We start from the raw sequence: 20,261 nt of genomic DNA on the forward strand, positions 1-20,261 counted from the left end.
TTCCATTACTGGGTATATACCCAAAGGATTATAAATCATTCTACTATAAAGACACATGCACACGTATGTTTATTGCAGCACTGTTCACAATAGCAAAGACTTGGAACCGACCCAGATGCTCATCAATGATAGACTGGATAAAGAAAATGTAGCACATATACACCATGGAATACTATGCAGCAATAAAAAAAGGATAAGTTCATGTCCTTTACAGGCACATGGATGAAGCTGGAAACCATCATTCTCAGCAAACTAACACAGGAACACAAAACCAAACACTGCATATTCTCATTCATAAGTGAGAGTTGAACAATGAGAACACATGGACACATGGAGGGGAACATCACACACCAGGGCCTGTCCATGGGTGGGGGACTAGGGGAGGGATAGCATTAGGAGAAATATCTAATGTAGATAATGTGTTGTTGGGTGTAGCAAACTACCATGGCACATGTATACCTGTGTAACAAATCTGTACCTTCTGCACATGTGTCCCAGAACTTAAAAAAAAAAAAAAAGAAAACTCAGTGTCTAGTTTTCTAGATCTTTGTTCATATATGTACTTTTAAACTTTTTATAAAATGGGGTCAAACCACATTCTTTTGTAATTTCTTTCTATTCCTACTTTTATTGAGCATATTTTCTATAAATAGCATACATTAAAAATCTATTTGGTTTATGCATATTAGTCAGTCTTCCTGTACTTTAAATGTGTGTGTGTGTGTGTGTGTGTAATTCTTTTTATTCTACTTGTAAACTTTAACAAAAGCTCTTTCAACATGGGGAGCTTTCAGAAATAAAGCCTTGGAAGAAGGCAAGTTGTAGGAGAAACAATTTTTTTTTTTGATAAAGAGTCAATAAAACCCAGAAACTGACAATCTTTTATTTTCATTTCAAGTAAAGAACTGGGTAAGTGGCATTCATTTCAAGTTTGTACTTTAAACACTAATTTTAGTTCAATAGTGAATTTAAAGAGGTGAGGTCCCGTTAGCTTCAATTGCTCGGGAGTTGCTATCTAGACTTAGGAATTTAGTTTCTAAAGATTAAGCTCAGGAGATTGGGTACTTGACCTTGCTTCCACATTTGATGCACTCGAGTGTCCTGGATGACTGAACTTTCCCTGCCCAGGAGATTTGTGTCTCAATTCATCACCTTTCAAAGATCACCATGTGATTATAAAAAAAGGAGTTCTTTCCATTGTGGTTTGTGAATTTTAACTACATTGTTTCCTGGAGGATGTATTGGGTTCAGACGAGTTACTCGCAAAGGTCAAAATGATCAACGCTTTACTTTGACATAAGTTTTTTCAACGAATTGAATGAAACATGTTAGTTGGGTGACAGCAAAATGTCGATTCCTATATTTACATTCCTTCCAATGTATTGGAAGGAAACATATATCTTTATTACATTTTAACAGTATATAATGTAAATATATTATTATTATTCCTGGATCAGAAATCTAAGCACTGGTGATGATATTGTGTCTGTTCCATGAACAAATAAGACATGGCTTTCTGTGCTTATGTGGTGATGATAGACACATAAACAGATAATTACAATATAATGTGATACATGCAATGTGCTGTAGCAGAACTTAAGTCAATAAAGGCATGTCAAGGAAGGTTTTCTAGAAAATGGCCTGAGCTGAGTGGATAACACACTGCTCTGTTCTATTTACTTACGTGGTTTTCCCCAGCCAGATTTTACTCTCTAGTTCACTGATCCCATTTCCCATGAATCATAGTCCTTCTAACCAGATACAGAGACAAATAACCAGATTTTCAGTGTATGTAATACACCATCCCATTGCCTTAGATACAATATTTTTGATGAAGGTCAGGTGCTTGCTTTCTTCAGAAATGAATCAAATAATCTCTGCAAAGACTTTAATCTTTGAGCCTGTGCTTATTAAATAGTTTCCATCGTGCTCTAGTAATTGAAAGAAAGTTATATCCTTAATGAGAATTTGTCTAGATTGGTGCATGGTAACTGAAAGAAAACTTAGTGAGTTTAAAATGATGTGTGTTTGCTGCAGCAGAAAGTAATTTGGTAGTCAATTTATTAAAAAGCCCCTGTCGTCTCTCAAGATTATTTATGCAGATAGGGTACAAAATGCAATTCCCCTCCGATTCTAGTAAATCATATGAGGCCTATTTCATTAGCCTTTCCTTTCTTTATATTAAACATTTTCATTTCCTACCATTTATTACATGCATAAGTAAAAAGTACCTTGAATAACATTTTCATGTCTTTGATCAAAGTATGAAAGAAAACATTTTATACTGATGCAACAATAAAGGTTAAAAAAACTTAGGGTAGTGCTTTTTTTAGTGATATATCCTAGCAAATAGCATTTCCCTGTTACAACCCAATATATAAATGATACAGCTGATATACCCTGCTAAGTCATTAAAATCTGGAAAAAAATAATCATGTCTGTAAAACTTTACAGAATTTAGGAAATACTAATATCTCAAAAGTGGAGTTAGTTATTTGTGTTCTAATATGGTGGCCTATAAGGAATTGGTGTTAATTTTTAAATCCCATATTAGTCCTGTCCATGATCCTTCTAAATATAAGGAACATCAAGTTAAGCCTTACATTCTCAAATGCTAATAAATGGAATTACCCCAAGGTTCTTCCTTTGCAGCTGTGTTTTGAAAATACTGGGGGGAGAGATTAAAATGTTTTCTGATAAGCCTTTCAAAAACATAGAGCATAATCATTTCGATTCTTATGCAACCACCACAATGAATTTGTTTATACAACTTAGCACTGAGTTCTGGAACACTGGAAATAGAACCTGTGTTCCATCCTAATTTAAGAAGGCGGTAGACACGTAGCGCTTCTGCCCTTGTTCATGTTTTCTGCCAATGTCCCAAAATTTTTAAGTATGTGGGGAAAACCTTGACTTACTACAACTCAGGATGCAAAACAACAACACAGATACGGGAACAGTGAAAAAAAAGTAACCTTTGGCTTTAGATGATTTTTATTTAATTTGCTAGCTTTACACAGAAATAATTAAATAATATTTTACATTTTTAAAATTTTTTTATTTGCAACTTCAGCACAGAAGGTTCTTTTATTCTTAGCTATGTTACTGCGATAGGGTGAGTGAGAAAAGCTTTGGGCAAGATGGTGGAAAAAATCTTATTTTAATTTGGTTTAATTGACTTAACTACAAAGTCCATCATTTACTTGAAGTACAAATTATAACTCTGATGTTTTCTCCATTTTAAAATTAGAAATGCATTAATTAAAAATAATTAAAGAGCAAATCATTAATAGCAAACTAACATAATTTGATACCTTTTGAACATTAATACTTAATGGGGTTAATATCTAGCAGGGTGGGGGAAAGCACAGTGATAAGATAATTATGTCTGCTCAGGGCAAGGGAGTGACAATAGGTGTCACTGACTTGTAATACAACAGCTACATCAGCTCTTAAAGGTACAGCCTGGTTGTACATAAGGATCACCTAGTCTCAACCTCAGACCCTTAGATCCAGAATGGTCTAGGTCAGTGGATCTCACTTTGTGGTTTCAGGACCAAATTCCATCCCAGCATGGAACCACCTGGGATAAATTTATAGAAATTCAAATCCTGGAATCCTACCTCGGGCCTACTGAACCCAAAAAGTCTAGAGTAAGGCGCAGTAATCTGTGATTTAATAAGCCCTACAGGTGATTCAGATGCAATCCAGAGTTGAGAACCACCACCTAGGGTATGTGCTCTGAACCTTTGTTTAGTGTCATAGGTACTTTTGTCAGTCTGGGGAAGCTTAGTTTGGAGAATCTTCTTTGTCTGTCGCTCCTACTTCGGCTTATACTTTTTAATATGTATTTTGTCACTTAAGTGAGACTTTGTTGCCAGGAAATTAATAAGAATATAATTACACACACAAAAGAGTATTTTTAAGTATATAAAATAAAACACACAGAACTACAAAGGAACTTTATTACATTAAAAATAATTATCAAAAATTTTTAAATCCATGGAAATATAGATTTCTTTATTAACATATTTAATAAGATACACTGGTGGCTCTAATGACTACTGTAATATCAAAGGTGAACATAAATGATAGTTTATATGTATCTAGCAACTGCAATATGATATGAATATATCTGTAGTTTGTTTTGGTGACCATATTTTAGATGTTGCTAATAATTCTGTGGTTACTCACCCACATTTGTATCAGAAGAAGAGATTAAAGGTAGGAAAAATGAAGATATAATTATTTATTTTCCAACTACAAACCTCCTACCTGTTATCATGAACTACCAGGGATTCCAAAGAGGTGAAGGACCCTGGCTAAAGGGACACCCAGAGGTCTTAGTTCTTTAAAAGCCCGAGGTCATTCTGACAGAGTAGTCAAGACAAGCATGATCCTTCATATACTCATTTCAGTAGAAAACAACATAGAAGTTATGCAAAGCATACCCAAACTTTGACAGTTTGATTTCACCTGGTAATAAAAACAAAACAAAGATACACACACATACATATCAAACAACTTTTTTCTATGGTACCAGGTTTAAATACCTATTGAGAATTATCTGACCTAATCCAGGACATTTCTTAGCTTGTCCTAGTGTACTTTGACTTTATTAGAACCACCCCGTACCCCCACGATGAAATCAAGTGGAGAATTGTTTAAAGCCTGCATCAGAAATATGAGAAGGATATCATCAACAGAGTTAAAAATATCCATAGCAAGGTTTTTACCACCCACAGACTGGTATTATTTCTTACTTGGAAAAACATTATTCCTCCTTTCTCCTACTAAGTATTTGAAAACATTTTATTGGGAATCAAGAGACTTTTATGAAATGTCTTTGCACTGCCACCATTCAAGGAGAATCCACCGTTCAGGGAGAACCTTCTTTGTCTTTCACTCCTATTTTGGCTTACACTTTTTAATATGTATTTTGTCACCAAAGAGAGACTTTGTTGTCAGGAAATGACTAAGAATATAATTATACACACAAAAGAGGGAGAACATCTCTTTTATGTTTTGGCACAATTACAAATCATCTGCCAAAAATTATCTATAATGTATAGGTATTTATTTTGTTATATAAAAACAAGAGAGTATGTTTTCCCCCAAGGCAATGTCCTTTATCATTTCCTTAGATCTTGTTATTTGGAAAAGAGGAGGTTTCCACATTTTAAAACAAACGTAGGTAAGGAGAGAAAACCTTAGCCCTATGAAGTTTGTAACAAAACTTTCCTTATTCATTCTAGTTTTCTTCAAAAAAGTGCTTCCAACAGCTCAACTTGTAATTAATGCTGTATATTCTATGAGATGAAGAGCAATTTTTGAATAAAATTGATAAAATCCAATAGAATAATATTCCCTTTTTCTTCCCTCCCTTTAATTTTTCCTTCCTCTTTCTCCTTTCCTCATTTTCTTTCTTCTTTCCTCATGTGCTTCTATTCTTTTTTCCTCCATGATTTTCTTCCATTATTCTTTTTCCAAAAAGGAACTGAAGTCTATATAACAAAGTACATATGCCGTAAGGTTAATAGAATACTACAGGAAAATAAGATCCAAAGAAATAAAGAAGTAAATCTACAAAACATGGAAGGTCAATGTAATTACTAACACTTATGTCTGAGATTCCTGGAGACCCACACAAAAAGGAAAACATTAAAAACCATGTAATTTTCCTGATGAAATAATATAAATGCTAACAGTTCCACAGGGATGACAAGTTTTGCCCAACACTAAATTCTAAAGGAAATTTCACTCATATGTCCTTAGAAAGTGATAATGCACTGAGAAAACTTAATAAGAAATGTAGATGTGTGTGTCACATGCCTTCTACTCCAAAAAAACAAACAAACAAAAGAAGAAACTCCAACAGCAACAGCAGCTAAGGAAATAATGTTAAAGTGGTTGGCATTGCCCAAAGTTTCCAAGATGTTGCCCATGTGAAGAGAGCCTTCCTCTTTGACAATTTCCTACAAGTATCATTTCTCTCAGACATATTTTTGGCAGGAAGCCGGTACCAGCAGTTTCCTTCCTTTGTAACACAATTACATCTGTAAGATAACAGAGAATAGCTATGAGACTAACCTATCAATTTACCTCTTGCTCTTAATACAGTAGCTTGCACAAAAGTAGAAATTGATTAGGTTAAGATAATTGTTTTTATTAACATTTCTTTACTTCTGAGTCAATGCCACCAACTCTTAAGGGTGAAAGTCAGAAAATCTAAAATCAATTAAACTTACCTGTTTGCTAAGAGCTATCACAGGGCTAGGTGTGTGCTAGGTGTATTGCTATAAATGCCATACATGGTTAAATAATTACAGTTGAAATGTGTCCAGTTCAGAAATGGCATTTACCTACCTGCGCACATACCTTTACTCTCCTAGTGGGATGATTTGCCATTGAATCTCTTCTATCCACCAAGCCCCTGCCTATACAAATGGTCTCCCCTGCCTTCTGTCTGCTCAATCAATCCCCTTCCCCCTTCTTTCCCTCCAATCTGAAAAGAAACGACCATCCTTCTCCAAAAGCCTTTTCAGGGTAATCCCACCTGGCTCTATTCATTACTTAAACCTTTTGGGGTGTGAAATGAGCTACAGTGCCTAGCTGCAGTATTTGCAGCAAGCGTTATTCTTTTTCACTTTAGTGTGTCCAAAGGCCTTAAAACATCCCCGCCTAAGCTCCTGCTCCAGGGAAGAATTCTTATCACAGAAAATTCAGCCTGAGAAGTGAAACAAAAGAGAAGAAACCTAGGCAGGACCTAAGAAGAGAGGCAGAAGATTTAATACCCTGCAAGTATCCTTGAGATACCCTTTTTCCTCCCTAGAATTCATCTATGAGTATATTTTTATACTTCACCTATGACCTCCAAAATAATAATGATTGCATCTATATGCTTCTTTTCTCACATGGAATAAAGTTTTCCTAAAGTAAGGAGAGCTCTTCAAGGTGATATAACCCATAAAAATGGCTATAAAAATTTAGAAATAGGTTTCCGGGAGGCATTAATGTGTCAAAAAGGTAATGCTATATGGTGTTTCTATGTGATACTAAACTTCTGATTTCAAATAGCTATGTGACTGTGTAATGAAGCTATCTAAATCTGCAAATCTGGAACATTTTTAAGATTTAGAAAATGTACGGTCTAGTTTTAATCCTCACAGAGTGCCTCTCTAAAAGTCAACAACTAATTTCCTTGCAGGAAAAGAAAACTGAGGCAGTAAGAGCATCAGGTGCATGCTTAAGTTACAGAACTTAATATAATGCATTCCCTCTGAATTCAATTTTTTAGTAGTTCTGAGATTTTTGTCTTTCAAAAGTAAATGGTGACTTCACATAGGGCAATCTTTTATTCTCTCAAGAAGATTTTTAATATATATTTATTGCCTTGTGATTTCTTAAAATAAGGAATAGCTTGTTGTAAACTGCTGCTTTTTAATCTGTTTACTGTGCATACAAAGAAATAAATTGTGTTTAGTCAGAAAAAGAATGAATTTGACTTGGCAGGATTTGAAATGCAAGTAGTCCATCACAAATCCCAAATTTAACATGTGGAACTGACATCTGGAAAAGTATTTGTATGAACTGATGGCCCTATACCCTACTCCTATGTTGCTGGTAATAATATTTAGTACAAAAATATAATTATGGGATAATTTTGTAACTATTTTTGAAGGAGTATTTTGTTCAGCTACTCTAAATAACCCAAGATGACACATTTATATTCATTTTCTCATGTTAAATTTGAGACTAAAAATGTTGAAAAGATCATATCAGAATATAAGGTTACACATTTTTGATCCATGTGTATATTTATCTCTAGTTTTAGCTGCTGGATAGTGGAAGTGCCACCATGGAGCAGCATTTGAGAATCTCAGGGTGGAACAACTGGCATTTACCGAATACCCATTATTCTTAAAAATGTGTTTCTAATCATCTTTCCTTCTAGAATAGGCATATGTTAAAAAAAAAAAAAAAAAAGTTAATCCTATCTGAGTGCATGCCAGAAGCAGATGTATAATAAATAGTCTTGCTTAAAAAATATTTATAAATATTTTTTAAATACTTGTTCAATTCAGTTTTTGTCCAGATTTTGGTGTGAATTTCCAGAGAAATTAATGTATCTGGCCAGATGCAGTCACTCACGCCTGTAATCCCAGCACTTTGGGAGGCCGAGGCAGGTGGATTACCTGACGTCTGGAGTTCATGACTAGCCTGGCCAACATAGTGAAATGCCCTCTCTACTAAAAATACAAAAAAAATAGCCGGCTGTGGTGGCACACACCTATAGTCCCAGCTACTCGGGAGGCTGAGTCAGGAGAATCACTTAAACCTGGGAGGCAGAGGTTGCAGTGAGCTGAGATTGAGCCACTGCACTCCAGGCTAGGCGACAGAGTGAGACTCTGTCTCAAAATAAATAAATAAATAAATAAATAAATAAATAAATAAATAAGCAAGAAATTAATGTATCCCTTCAGGCTCTGTCTTAAAAGAGATATGCAAGGGACAGGGGAAAAGGATAGCTATAGATAAGTGAAGAGTCTAAAATCCACCCCTCTAACATCTATTTTTAATGATACACCTTCCAAAACATTTCCTCATTTAGACATGAGTGCCTTAAAACAGATTACTGGGAACTAGAAGTCACTTTGGATATCAAAAAGCAGAGCCTCGTGCCAGTAGCAGAAAAAGATGCCATATTTGGCTGTGACATGTTTTCCTGACTATAGCAGGCACCAGGATCACCTGGAGGGCTTGGTAAAATACAGATAACCAGACCCTACCCTAGAGCAGGCCTAAGACTACTGGCTAAGTTGGCCTCGAGTGAGCCTGGAGAATTTGCCTTTTGACCTATATTCTCTCCTGAGGCTGATGCTGCTTGTCTGGAGAACATCACTTTGAGAATGTGTCATGGGGAGTCAAGAACATGGAAAAGTACCTAGAAGAATGTTCAACACATGGCAGGCATTCAGCCAAATGAGGAAACTAGAAATGTGATCAAACACAAGAAAATAAGAGCGATGTCTAGAAGGGAGGTCGGAGAATGACTCTCCCAACCAACCAACTTTACTCTGGCAGCAATGATGTTCACTAATTAACCAATTCCAATGATGTTCCTGGAGCCTGCAGGCAGCAAAACACAACTAAAGCCTCTTTAATTTGAAATGGCATCCCTTGATATTTTTGAAAGCTGAGATTACCATGATGATTTCTACCAAAACCTGCAAGAATGGTCAAATTCAAGGTCCTCTACGATCTGTTTTTATCTACATTCGGTCTGCTCTAAATGTGTGAGTCCTTAAATATAACTGTTCTGCATCTGTGAAGTTCTTCATGACCTGGAGCATTCCAGACTTTCTACATTCGCAGCTACCCTTTGACGTCTTCATACCTGTTTTGTTTTCTAAGCCATAGCAAAAGCATTTTATATAAATATTTAAATGAGATTTTCCTTCTGCCCACTTGGAGGAATATCATGATCTCTAACAATAGGAATTCCAAGGCTCATCTTTCCTTTGGCAAATTCATTTCAGGCTTTATTAAAGAATGGGAATGGCTTTGTGTGTTTGAGTTACTTTTATCTGTTTATAAAATAAAAGTGCAGCCGGGCGCGGTGGCTCAAGCCTGTAATCCCAGCACTTTGGGAGGCCGAGGCGGGCGGATCACAAGGTCAGGAGATCGAGACCATCCTGGCTAACACGGTGAAACCCCGTCTCTACTAAAAAAAAAAAATACAAAAAACTAGCCAGGTGAGGTGGTGGGCACCTGTAGTCCCAGCTACTCGGGAGGCTGAGGCAGGAGAATGGCATAAACCCGGGAGGCGGAGCTTGCAGTGAGCTGAGATCCGGCCACTGCACTCCAGCCTGGGCGACAGAGCGAGACTCCGTCTCAAAATAAATAAATAAATAAAATAAAATAAAATAAAATAAAATAAAAGTGCAAGGTTTAAATTCTGGATCATTGAATAGACATCTATAGTCCCAGCTCTATGTTCCGTAGATGAAAGCTACTAAACAAACATGCTTTCAGCTTGATAAAAGCATTAAAAGAGAGAAGAACCACCTTCTAAATAGTTCTTATCTTCTAATTGAGCAGAAAATCTTTGAATGTTATTTGGAAGTTCCCTGGAAACAGGCAGAAAAGGGTTAGTGTTGGCAATAGCTTGGGGAAGACATTGGGGCATCTTTTAAAGAGGCAATGGGTAGGTCGGTCACAGTACTCCAAAAGGTAGAACCACGCCATCTCCCTGCTCACCAGCAGAAGATGGCAGAAATCGGGATGTTTCCAGCCTAAAGGGATATTTTCATATGATGATCAAAATCTGAAATAAATAAAAGGCAAGAAACAAGATTAAGAATTAAAAGCTAAAAGTCTCTGGCTAAGTCTAAAACAGAGTGTCAGGATAATTAAGAGAAATCTTCAATTAGAGCTAACAGTTGAGAGCATGGGAATGACGGGTTTTCAGGGAAAAGACGGCCTAGGGGCTACATGTCTTTGGTCACACGGAGGTGTCTCTTTCTCCACCCTGTGGTGCCTCGCCAATTGACGCTTGCAGGCCAAGGCTACATAGTCTCTCTGGTGCAATCACATGACTTCCTTTAAATTAGGGCTTGTTAGCCTTTGAATTGAATGAAATATGAAGAACAAAGCAACGTTTTGAGAGGTAAACACTGAAGACAGTCTTTATGCCTATATTGTTCTCTACATGCACTTTTAAAAACATGAGCTAAAAAAAAAAGATGAGCTATACAGGAGAAAAACTTAATAAATTACAGTGCAGCAATGCTGTGAAGTTGTCATTCAAAGCGGTTTTTATGGAAACTATTTGACAACATAGAAAAATCAAATTTATTACACCAGATAACTAAGTGATATATGTAATGATTTTAATTTTGTAAGAAAACATCTAAGAATGCAAGCAAAGACTAAAGATATTACATTAAAGTTAAAATTACATTTCATGTGATTATGGGTAATTCTACTGATTTGCTTTATCCTTTAGATAGGAAAACACTTGAAGTTTACATTAAAATGTTAATTTTTTTGGCTGGAATCCCATAATTTGTTTTAATGTCCACAGCATTAAAGAATTGCAAGTCTAGCTTATGGTCTTTTCTTTATGCTTTTGTTTTGTCTGTGTGCTTTTTTCTTTTTTCTCTAGGAGTGGAAACTCATCAATGACAATCTTCTCTACCAATGGTGGACCATTTGTCAAATTAAACACAGCACCTGATGGCAGCTTAATACTAACACCCAGGTGGGTCCCTAAATCTGTTCTTAGACTAGTTGTACATAGACATGGGAGAAGATAGATTGTTGAAGCCAGTCAGATTTGAATGCTATTACATACTGGCCATATAATCTTGAAAGTTATTTGACTTATTATTTAAGTAATCTCAAATAGTATTTAATATCTGATAACATTTTCTAACCCTAATATATATAAGATGGTCAAAAGAAATATTCTATATGTAAATTTCTGGCACACTTGTAGGGATTTGATGTGTTTTAATTTTATACCCTTTTTTATCCTTAGCCTTGGATTAATACACAATTAAATCACATGGAAAGAAATTGTGAGAACTGGGATAAAACAGGTCCAGTGTTGATCAGACTAAAGAAGGCAGCACAAATTAGCTACCACTAAAAGAGAAGAAAGAGGGGAAAATCATGATATTCTTTCCTTTCCTTGGCAAATAGAGCACGAATATTAAATGAAGAAGTCTAGACTTTTCGTGGTGTCTACATATTCTCTTTTACTTTTCAATATTAGGTTTACTTTTATAGCCTTTACTAAGGTATTAAAAAGCAGCATCTTTCCTGTATTCAAAGATCTGTTTTAGCTTAGATTAAGTCATTTCTCCTATTTGGGTGTTAATAGTAATTTTTGTTGAAATTGGCTTCTGAATTTTACAGTTCCATTAAAGAACAGCTGTGGGTGGGAAGAACGTAACTGCAAGAAGCCATAACTGCAAACAAGGATTTAAGATGCTTTGCTGGTATACTTTTTAATGGTAAAAAAGGAAATTAGATGATTATTTGGTTTTTCATGAAAAGTTACCATTTCTGTGAGCTTAACCAGTAAAAAAATAAAAATGGTAAAAGAGTATTTTGAGTACCAAAAAAAGAACTTTGCAATTGAATGTTTTATATCAATGTTTGCTGGACCTTGACTGATAGTATGAGTCTCATCGGATATGAAGCAAAGCATCTGCAAGTGAGAAAGCAGGCTTCTAGATTTCCTTTCCTATAAGGCATGTCTAAATTTATATTACCATATAGATCCTGAAGCAGTTTGTACGTTAAGAATTTCTTCTATTCATGTCTCAGAGGCATTTGACAATTTGTAAGAAAAAAACTATTTACAATCATTTATGGTAATTATATGCATGTTTCAGATCAGAACTAGCTTATTCTATGCTTATCAATGAAATGCCAGTATCATTTTCCATTGGTGTCACTATTATAATGTATGTTTGTGCTATTTGAAGGAAACATCATTTATAGACATATTTTAACCTTTCATGACATCAACAAGCCAGTTAATTAAATGTCCTTGATCCCTTCCTTCGTTAGCCACATTATATTGAGTTGGCAGAAAATCAGACATATGTTCATCTATTTATTAATTTGGTTAATTTATTTATGCATTTATTATTTATTGCATAGATGATTATGTTTGTATCCCTATGAAAACTGGTACTTTTGAAAATGCCCTTGCACTAGTGGTTGTAATAAAAAATAAGTAAAAGAAGAGGATTCCGCCAACTATAAAAATCTACTGACTTATATTCTTTTTTTTTTTTTTTTTTTTGAGACGGAGTCTCGCTCTGTCGCCCAGGCTGGAGTGCAGCGGCGCGATCTCGGCTCGTTGCAAGCTCTGCCTCCCGGGTTCCCGCCATTCTTCTGCCTCAGCCTGCCGAGTAGCTGGGACTACGGGCTCCCACCACCACGCCTGGCTACTTTTTGTGTATTTTTAGTAGAGACGGGGTTTCACTGTGTTAGCCAGGATGGTCTGGATCTCCTGACCTCATGATCCATCCCCCTCGGCCTCCCAAAGTGCTGGGATTACAGGGTGAGCCACCACACCCGGGCTGTTCTGATTGTTTAACCTGTTGTGAGATATATGCAAGACTCAGACCACCATCTCCCACCACAGGATTAACAAAAGGGGAGTTAACTGAGACTTCCTTGGGGTGTTACAAATACATATCAATATATCTAGATTGATACACATGCATGCACACTAGTTACTAAAAAGATAGACTTCCTTATATTTCAACTAAAATCATTCTGTATTATAAAGAATATGACAGTCATTCAATATGGATACATATGATTTCAAATAAACTTTATCATATATTTTTCTGAAACACTGTATTGCTTTGTTTGGACATATGGACCTTAGGTCTTATTTACGTTGCATTTTTAAAGACCTAAACAGCATGTACCATTAGCTGTAGCTAAGTATATAAATGTAAGTCATTACGATTATATGTGTATCTGCATGTATAATGTGTGTGTTTTAATGTAGCGATATCTGCAGTGGTTACGTTTAGAAAGAGTGGGAGCAAGTACTTTAATTTCTTGTGTTATACTGATATCTAGTGGCTGATTAGTAGAATGCATTGTAAAACAAATTTGCTTAGTTTTTGTTTAAAATGGAATTCTTGACACTGAAAAAAGAGTTGGTATTTAAATTTCTAAGCAGGTGATTGATGCGTTTTCAGTAATTTATGCTTATGCTTTTTTTTTTGTTGTTTGTTTGTTTGTTTGTTTGTGAGATGGAGTCTCGTGCTGCCGCCCAGGCTGAAGTGCAGTGGCGGGATCTCGGCTCTCTGCAAGCTCCGCCTCCCGGGTTCACGCCATTCTTCTGCCTCAGCCTCCCGAGTATCTGGGACTACAGGCGCTGCCACCGCGCCCGGCTAATTTTTTGTATTTTTAGTAGAGACGGGGTTTCATCGAGTTAGCCAGGATGGTCTCGATCTCCTGACCTCGTGATCCGCCGCCTCGGTCTCCCAAAGTGCTGGGATGACAGGCGTGAGCCACCGCGCCTGGCCTATGCTTTTTTTTTATGCTTTCTTTTATATGTGCTTGTTACATGTCTGCCTTCCTTGAAAGCAGCGCCTGTGACACATTCATCGTTCAGTTCCCTGAATGAAGCACACAGCCTCATACACAGTGTTGGGCACGGAATAGTTGCCGGATTGGCAATACTGAGGCATACTCTGGGTTATAGAATCATGAAAACCAATATTGGTTCAAGTAAAATAACAGTATCTATCATTTATAGAATTTCATTGTGTATAAGGCCCTCTAATAGTTTTATTGCAAATACTGCTTTTTCTTCCCACAACACTCCAATAAAGTACTATCACCCCCATTTTATGGAAGAAGAAACTAGGTCTCAGGGATATTAAGCAACTTCCCTGAAGTCACATAGAAATGGTAGAATAAGGATGTAAACTCACCTCTATTTGGCATTAAACTAGGGCTTCTTCGGCTTATAATTCAGTCTCCCTACATTTCATATATGAGACATTAAGATGTCCATTTTACTAAAGCAAAATTAGGATAACCTACACGATGTTTGACTTTAAAATACTAAATGCATAATTGTAAAAATATGATTGTTCTTCTATTACAGTCAACAGTGTTTACAGGATTCCTTGATTCGGTTACGGTGTAACCATAAATGTAAGTAAATATGTTGTCATATCCCCCGTCCAGCATTCTGTTTAAAATTCTGAATAGAGTTTGTATCTCACCTGAAGTTATTTTGTTATCAATTTTCACCATCAGAAGAAATGACAAAAATGAAATAGATGCTCTTTCTCCAATTGTTTTAATAGCTTGTGGAAAAAAACTGGTGGCTCAAGACATCACCCCAAAGATTGTTGGAGGAAGTAATGCCGAAGAGGGGGCCTGGCCCTGGGTTGTGGGTCTGTATTATGGCGGGCAACTGCTCTGTGGCGCATCTCTCGTCAGCAGTGACTGGCTGGTGTCCGCCGCACACTGCGTGTATGGGTGAGTGTGATGCCAAGTGTCCCTTCCCAAAGTAGGTCACCATAGCAGACTGCCGAGCGTCCCATTTCATGTAGCCTCACAAAACCACCCCAGCAGGAAAATCCTGCTGTTTATGACATTATAAACATTCCAATTATTTTCCCATTAATGTCATGTCTGAAAATAGAGAGAAATTTTAAAAAATTCTTCTGCATTAGATACAAATATTAATTATTCTACATTAGATACTACGTCATTAGACCCTTTTACATACATAAAAATGGAAACTTTTGCCAATTCACACGGTAAGCCTTTTTAAGAGTGTGAAATTAGTATTTATTGTAAAAATCATACTGGTTACCATTCAATGTGTCCAATATTTATTGCTAGCAAATTGTCAGTATTAGAAAGTATGCTTAGGGTGCACTCAAATTACGATTATACCATGCTCTGGAAGTTCATGGATAAGCACTTTGTTGTGAATTAGGATAAAAATACTCAGTTCTTAAGCCAGATCTATTCTGATTGCTACCTATTAACTGAAATTGAGAACTAATATCAACCGTATCTGACTCTGTTTTGTACTATAATAGGACAAGATACATGTTGAATTCTGGCATTTATTTTACAGTCCTAGAGGAGAGAACAGAGTGGATGGAAGGGGGTGAGAGTAAAGGAGGAATGGAAGGGGGTGAGAGTAAAGGAGGAAAAACTAAATGATCCTGGGCCCAAGAACATGTTCATTCTCCTCTTCCACGTGAAAGATGCCACTTCTCTAGGTAGTCACGTGGTTCTGAATTCGGTCAGGGAAAAGGGAGCTTCCTCACAGAAGACGCATGAGCTTGATCTAGGACTCATCTCCTGCCCCTATGTCAGTGAGACGTCCAGTGAATGACCTTACTCATAAGGATTAGAGTAAACCTCTCTGTAGTCAGCATCCAGAAGCCCTGAGGAAAGGACCATGTTAGAAAGAACCCGGCATGGACGAGGAAAGAATCAGGCATGGAAGAGGAAAGAACCAGGCACGGAAGAGGCAGTCATAGTTAATCAGGTTACAAGACTTACCTTTGCTTACCCACGCAGATATTTAAGGTCCTTGGGTAAATAAAGACAAACTGTCAGACACAGAGATTGTGAAAATTTTAAAGGAGATAGGGAAAGCCAGGTAGAATGAACATTAAAAGATTGCACTTATGCCTAAATACCCATTATATCAGAGTGAAAGTAGACTCAAATGCATAATCCCAGGACTTTGGAGAAAAAGGACCCTCGACTAGATCTCAGGTTTGCCAAATAGCTGGTCTCCAAAGGAGCTACCTACAGCACCATCCCATCTACATCTAAAGCTCTCCCTGATTCTATCCATTGAGTGTTACATCCTGGAGACTAAATTACAGACTCTCCCATAACTAAAGTGCACCCTCTTGACTTTGCTGTAATTGTAATTTATTTTCATACTATGGCAAGAGTCTGTAGAGGCAATTTTTCCATCCCCTTCTAAACATGGCTTTAACCTTCATCGACATATATTGTTTGGGTTGGACATGTCACAGATAGGTAGCATCTGTATCCTAACTGTGATGCAAATTAAAGCTACTTTTAGCTAAAGAGCCAGTGTTTTCTGTTGCACATAGGTAGATCTTAATAAGTTAGCAACTTTGCTATATCAACCTTGAATTTGGCAAATTCCTATTTAATGTTCTTGTCAAACATATGCTTTCTAAATGTCAATCATGCTCGCAGTAATATTAGCGATGTCTTTCAATGATCGGTTTTACAGATGTGCTTCTAACAGTTCAATGATACCAATATCATAACTTTCCAAACAACAAATATGTGAAGAAAATAGAAAGGCAGTTTTAGCTAGTATAAACACATGTCCAATTGTTACCAGAGAAAAGGAGTACAGATCCAGGTGCCAAGAGAGGATTCTTGGATCTCACACAGGAGGGAATTCAAGGCCAGTCACAGAGTGCAGTGCAAAAAGATCATTTATTGAAAGCTCATGAGTCACAGAGTTGGGCATCCTTAGAAAGCAAGAGAAGGAATGCCCTGTCTTTGTTTTAAGTTTTTCTTATATGGGGGTCTTGTTGATGTAAAGGCTAAACTAAGCTGTGTCTACATGACAGTAACTTTGACAAAATTTATTATTCTATTGATTTAGAGAAAACAATCCTTGACATTGCAGTGTGTAAGTACATCAAAGCATAATTATCTTGAAAGCATATATTGTTATGGGTGTTGAGACATTTGGACTTTCCATTGTTGTAGGATTGTGTCCTTGTAGGTATCTTTAGGCTGCTTCCTCAACAATAAACATTTTATGACTATGAGTCATGACCAGCAAGGAATGTGTCTTGTTACCAAGATGGGGCTGAACTTAAAATGGCATTACTTTGGCTCTCCTAGGCTCCTGCTTCTCCCACACAAACACATAGGACAATAAAATGTCTTTTCAGTTTCAGCTTAAGCACAAGCAAAGGTAAGTTGTACTAGAATTGTGATGAATTCAAAATTATCCTTACCAACCATGCATTTTATTCTCCTTCAGCATTCAGCAGAATTATTTTTTTTCTCTAGTGCCTAACAGCTTTCTTGCTTTCTACTTCACGTCTCTAACAAAGAAAGTTTCTGATACTGTTTTAGATAGTTTAATCAAAAACTGTTTAATCAGTACGTTAATACTGGCTCTTATCTGTCTCTTTAAAACCCTAATTGTGCTATGGAAAGCTTAATTTCCTAATAAAAAGAATAACCCAGACCAAGCAAGTTATTAAATTCATGCTATGCAAGTGGCTTTGCCCTCAGTGTAAACCTGTTCCAGGTGTTTTAATCCGCAGGTGGTTAAATGGTTTAATTGAACAGCTCTTCTGTTTAATCTTATCAACACTTCATTTGCATTCCTCAGGCTAAGTTAACCTGAGTGATTCTAAATAACCCTGTGCCTGTTCGGTTTCTCTGCCATGGTGTTGCCCTTTTACAACCTTAAAAGAAGGATTTGGAAAAGTGTCGGCCAACCTCGCTGTGGTTTAAAGGGCAAGTTTGACTTTGAACTAAAGGAGAGGATTTTAATCCTTTATATCCAAAAAAATCACATATGTGATTATGGACAAGCAACTTAGTATCTCTATAAGTCAGTTTCCTCACCTGTAGGCAATTCATAAGGATATCTATCTTGCTTGTCAGGACAACAATAAGATGCCACAATGCTTTTGCCTACCACGATTCATGCAGGAATGTGCAAAAAAATGTTGATTATGTTGCAGTTCCTGCATAGGAAGCCTCTGTGAAAGGAGAGGCCAAGTCTTGCACAACAGATATTCAGCATATTTATTTTCTGAAATTTTTATATTGATATAATTTCAAACATGCATAAAAATTGCAAAAATAGTACAGAGAGCCCTTTATACCTTTACTCAGACTCACCAATTGCTTACATTTTCCTTTATATATTTTATCATCATCTCTTTCTAAGTCAGGAGACTTTTTTTTCCGAACAATTTCATAGTAGGTTAGATGTATTTTTGTACTCTTAAGTAGTCAGTGTATTTTTACTAAAAACAGGATACTTCCTACAGAATCACAGCAAATCATGGAAATTTCACATTAATGAAATACAATCCTAATTAAATTGTCACAAATAGGCTCTTTATTTTGTTTGTATGTTTGCCATGTTAGAACCGATTCAGGATACTGTATTGCACTTGAATGCTACACTTTTTTCATCTCCTTTAGTGCAGAGTAGCCCCTTTCTGTATTTCTTGTTTTTAATGTTTTTGAATATAGGCCAGTTATTAGGTGGGAAGATTCTTCTATTTGAAAAAGAAAAAAAAAAAAAAAAAAAAAAAAAAAACTCAAGCTTGCTCCTTTATCAGCCTTAATATAGTCCCACTCTTTGAGACCTTCTTTTATTTTCTCTCAAAATAAGATGCTCCAGGTTAATCTTACATGTTTTCTGTCCTAGCCCTGAAGTCAACTTTTCCGTGAGAAACCTTATTTCTATTTAACTAATTTCAGTTATTTCTGTATTTTGGTAAACATGATCTTGTGTGCTTATGGCTACCGTTTTTGTGTCCTGTTCCTAAAACTATACAATGAACAAAGCTCTATTATGTACCTATAAATATAAACTCAAAACAATGACTCCAACTCAAATAGAATACTACAAGGCAAATTCTAATCTTGTCTTCTTCTGTATTTTTACATCTTGATTCCAATAATAAGAAACATTGTTCCTATTATCCACAAGTTTTACATCTTGATTCCAATAGTAAAAAACATTGTTCCTGTTATCCACAAGCTATTGATGTATTTGCTGACGTCTGGAAAGCCTGGAACACAAAAAGGAGTTTGAGAATTGCTAACTCACACTACTGCATGAAGCAGAATCATTAACCAGGGTCTCATATTTGTTTTCCACTCTTTTTTCCTGCTGACATATAGCAAAAAGCATAAACTTAAGTATACAATTTGATGCATTTTGTAGATGCATGCACCTGTTAAATGACATTCCTTTGAAGATGTAAAACATTCCAGTCACCCAAAGAGTTGCTTCATTACCTCTTTCTAGTCGTTCACATCCCAGCTTCCAGAAACAAATATGGAGTCACTTGGATGGGCAATCATATATAGATTTACAGTCTGAGTCACAGTCATTGAATAGACATCTATTAAAGATGAAATTAGTGATAGGGAGCCTCTTGCCAATATCTCACTCTTTAATTTAGCTTTTCAGAGCAGACAGACATCAAAGGGATTGCCTGATTTCTTATTGAAACAATTCCTTAAAATATGTGTTAACACTCCTGAAATAAATAATTTCATATATGAGGTATTTGGGGCATGGTGAGAAATAGAGACTACTATTTATACTTTATTTATTTATTTATTTATTTATTTATTTATTTATTTATTGAGACAGAGTTTCACTCTTGTTGCCCAGGCTGGAGTGCAATGGCACCATCTCAGCTCACTGCAACCTCCACCTCCCGGGTTCAAGTGATTCTCCTGCCTCAGCCTCCCGAGTAGCTGGGATTTCAGGCATGCACCACCACACCCGGCTAATTTTGCATTTTTAGTGGAGATGGGGTTTCTCCATGTTGGTCAGGCTGGTCTTGAAAGCGCAACCTCAGGTGATCTGCCCACCTCAGCCTCCCGAAGTGCTGGGATTACAGGTGTGAGTCACCATGCCTGGCCTATTCATAATTTATTTGGTACTCCATTTATTAAACAGATATAACTAATAAAAT

General features: G+C 36.4%; 1 protein-coding gene across 1 annotated transcript in view; it reads left to right on the forward strand.

Moving 5' to 3' along the window:
• The window catches only part of TMPRSS15 (transmembrane serine protease 15), a 135,759-nt gene that overhangs the window by 94,269 nt on the left and 21,229 nt on the right, over positions 1–20,261 (forward strand). Inside the window, exons 19-21 of the mRNA XM_023227525.2 lie at positions 11,168–11,263; positions 14,654–14,703; positions 14,859–15,033. Of these exons, the coding sequence (XP_023083293.1) occupies positions 11,168–11,263; positions 14,654–14,703; positions 14,859–15,033 (321 nt within the window). The remainder of the gene's footprint in view (positions 1–11,167; positions 11,264–14,653; positions 14,704–14,858; positions 15,034–20,261) is intronic.

The sequence above is a fragment of the Piliocolobus tephrosceles genome, chromosome 19 (genome assembly GCF_002776525.5).
Source record: "Piliocolobus tephrosceles isolate RC106 chromosome 19, ASM277652v3, whole genome shotgun sequence".
Classification (NCBI taxonomy): domain Eukaryota; kingdom Metazoa; phylum Chordata; class Mammalia; order Primates; family Cercopithecidae; genus Piliocolobus; species Piliocolobus tephrosceles.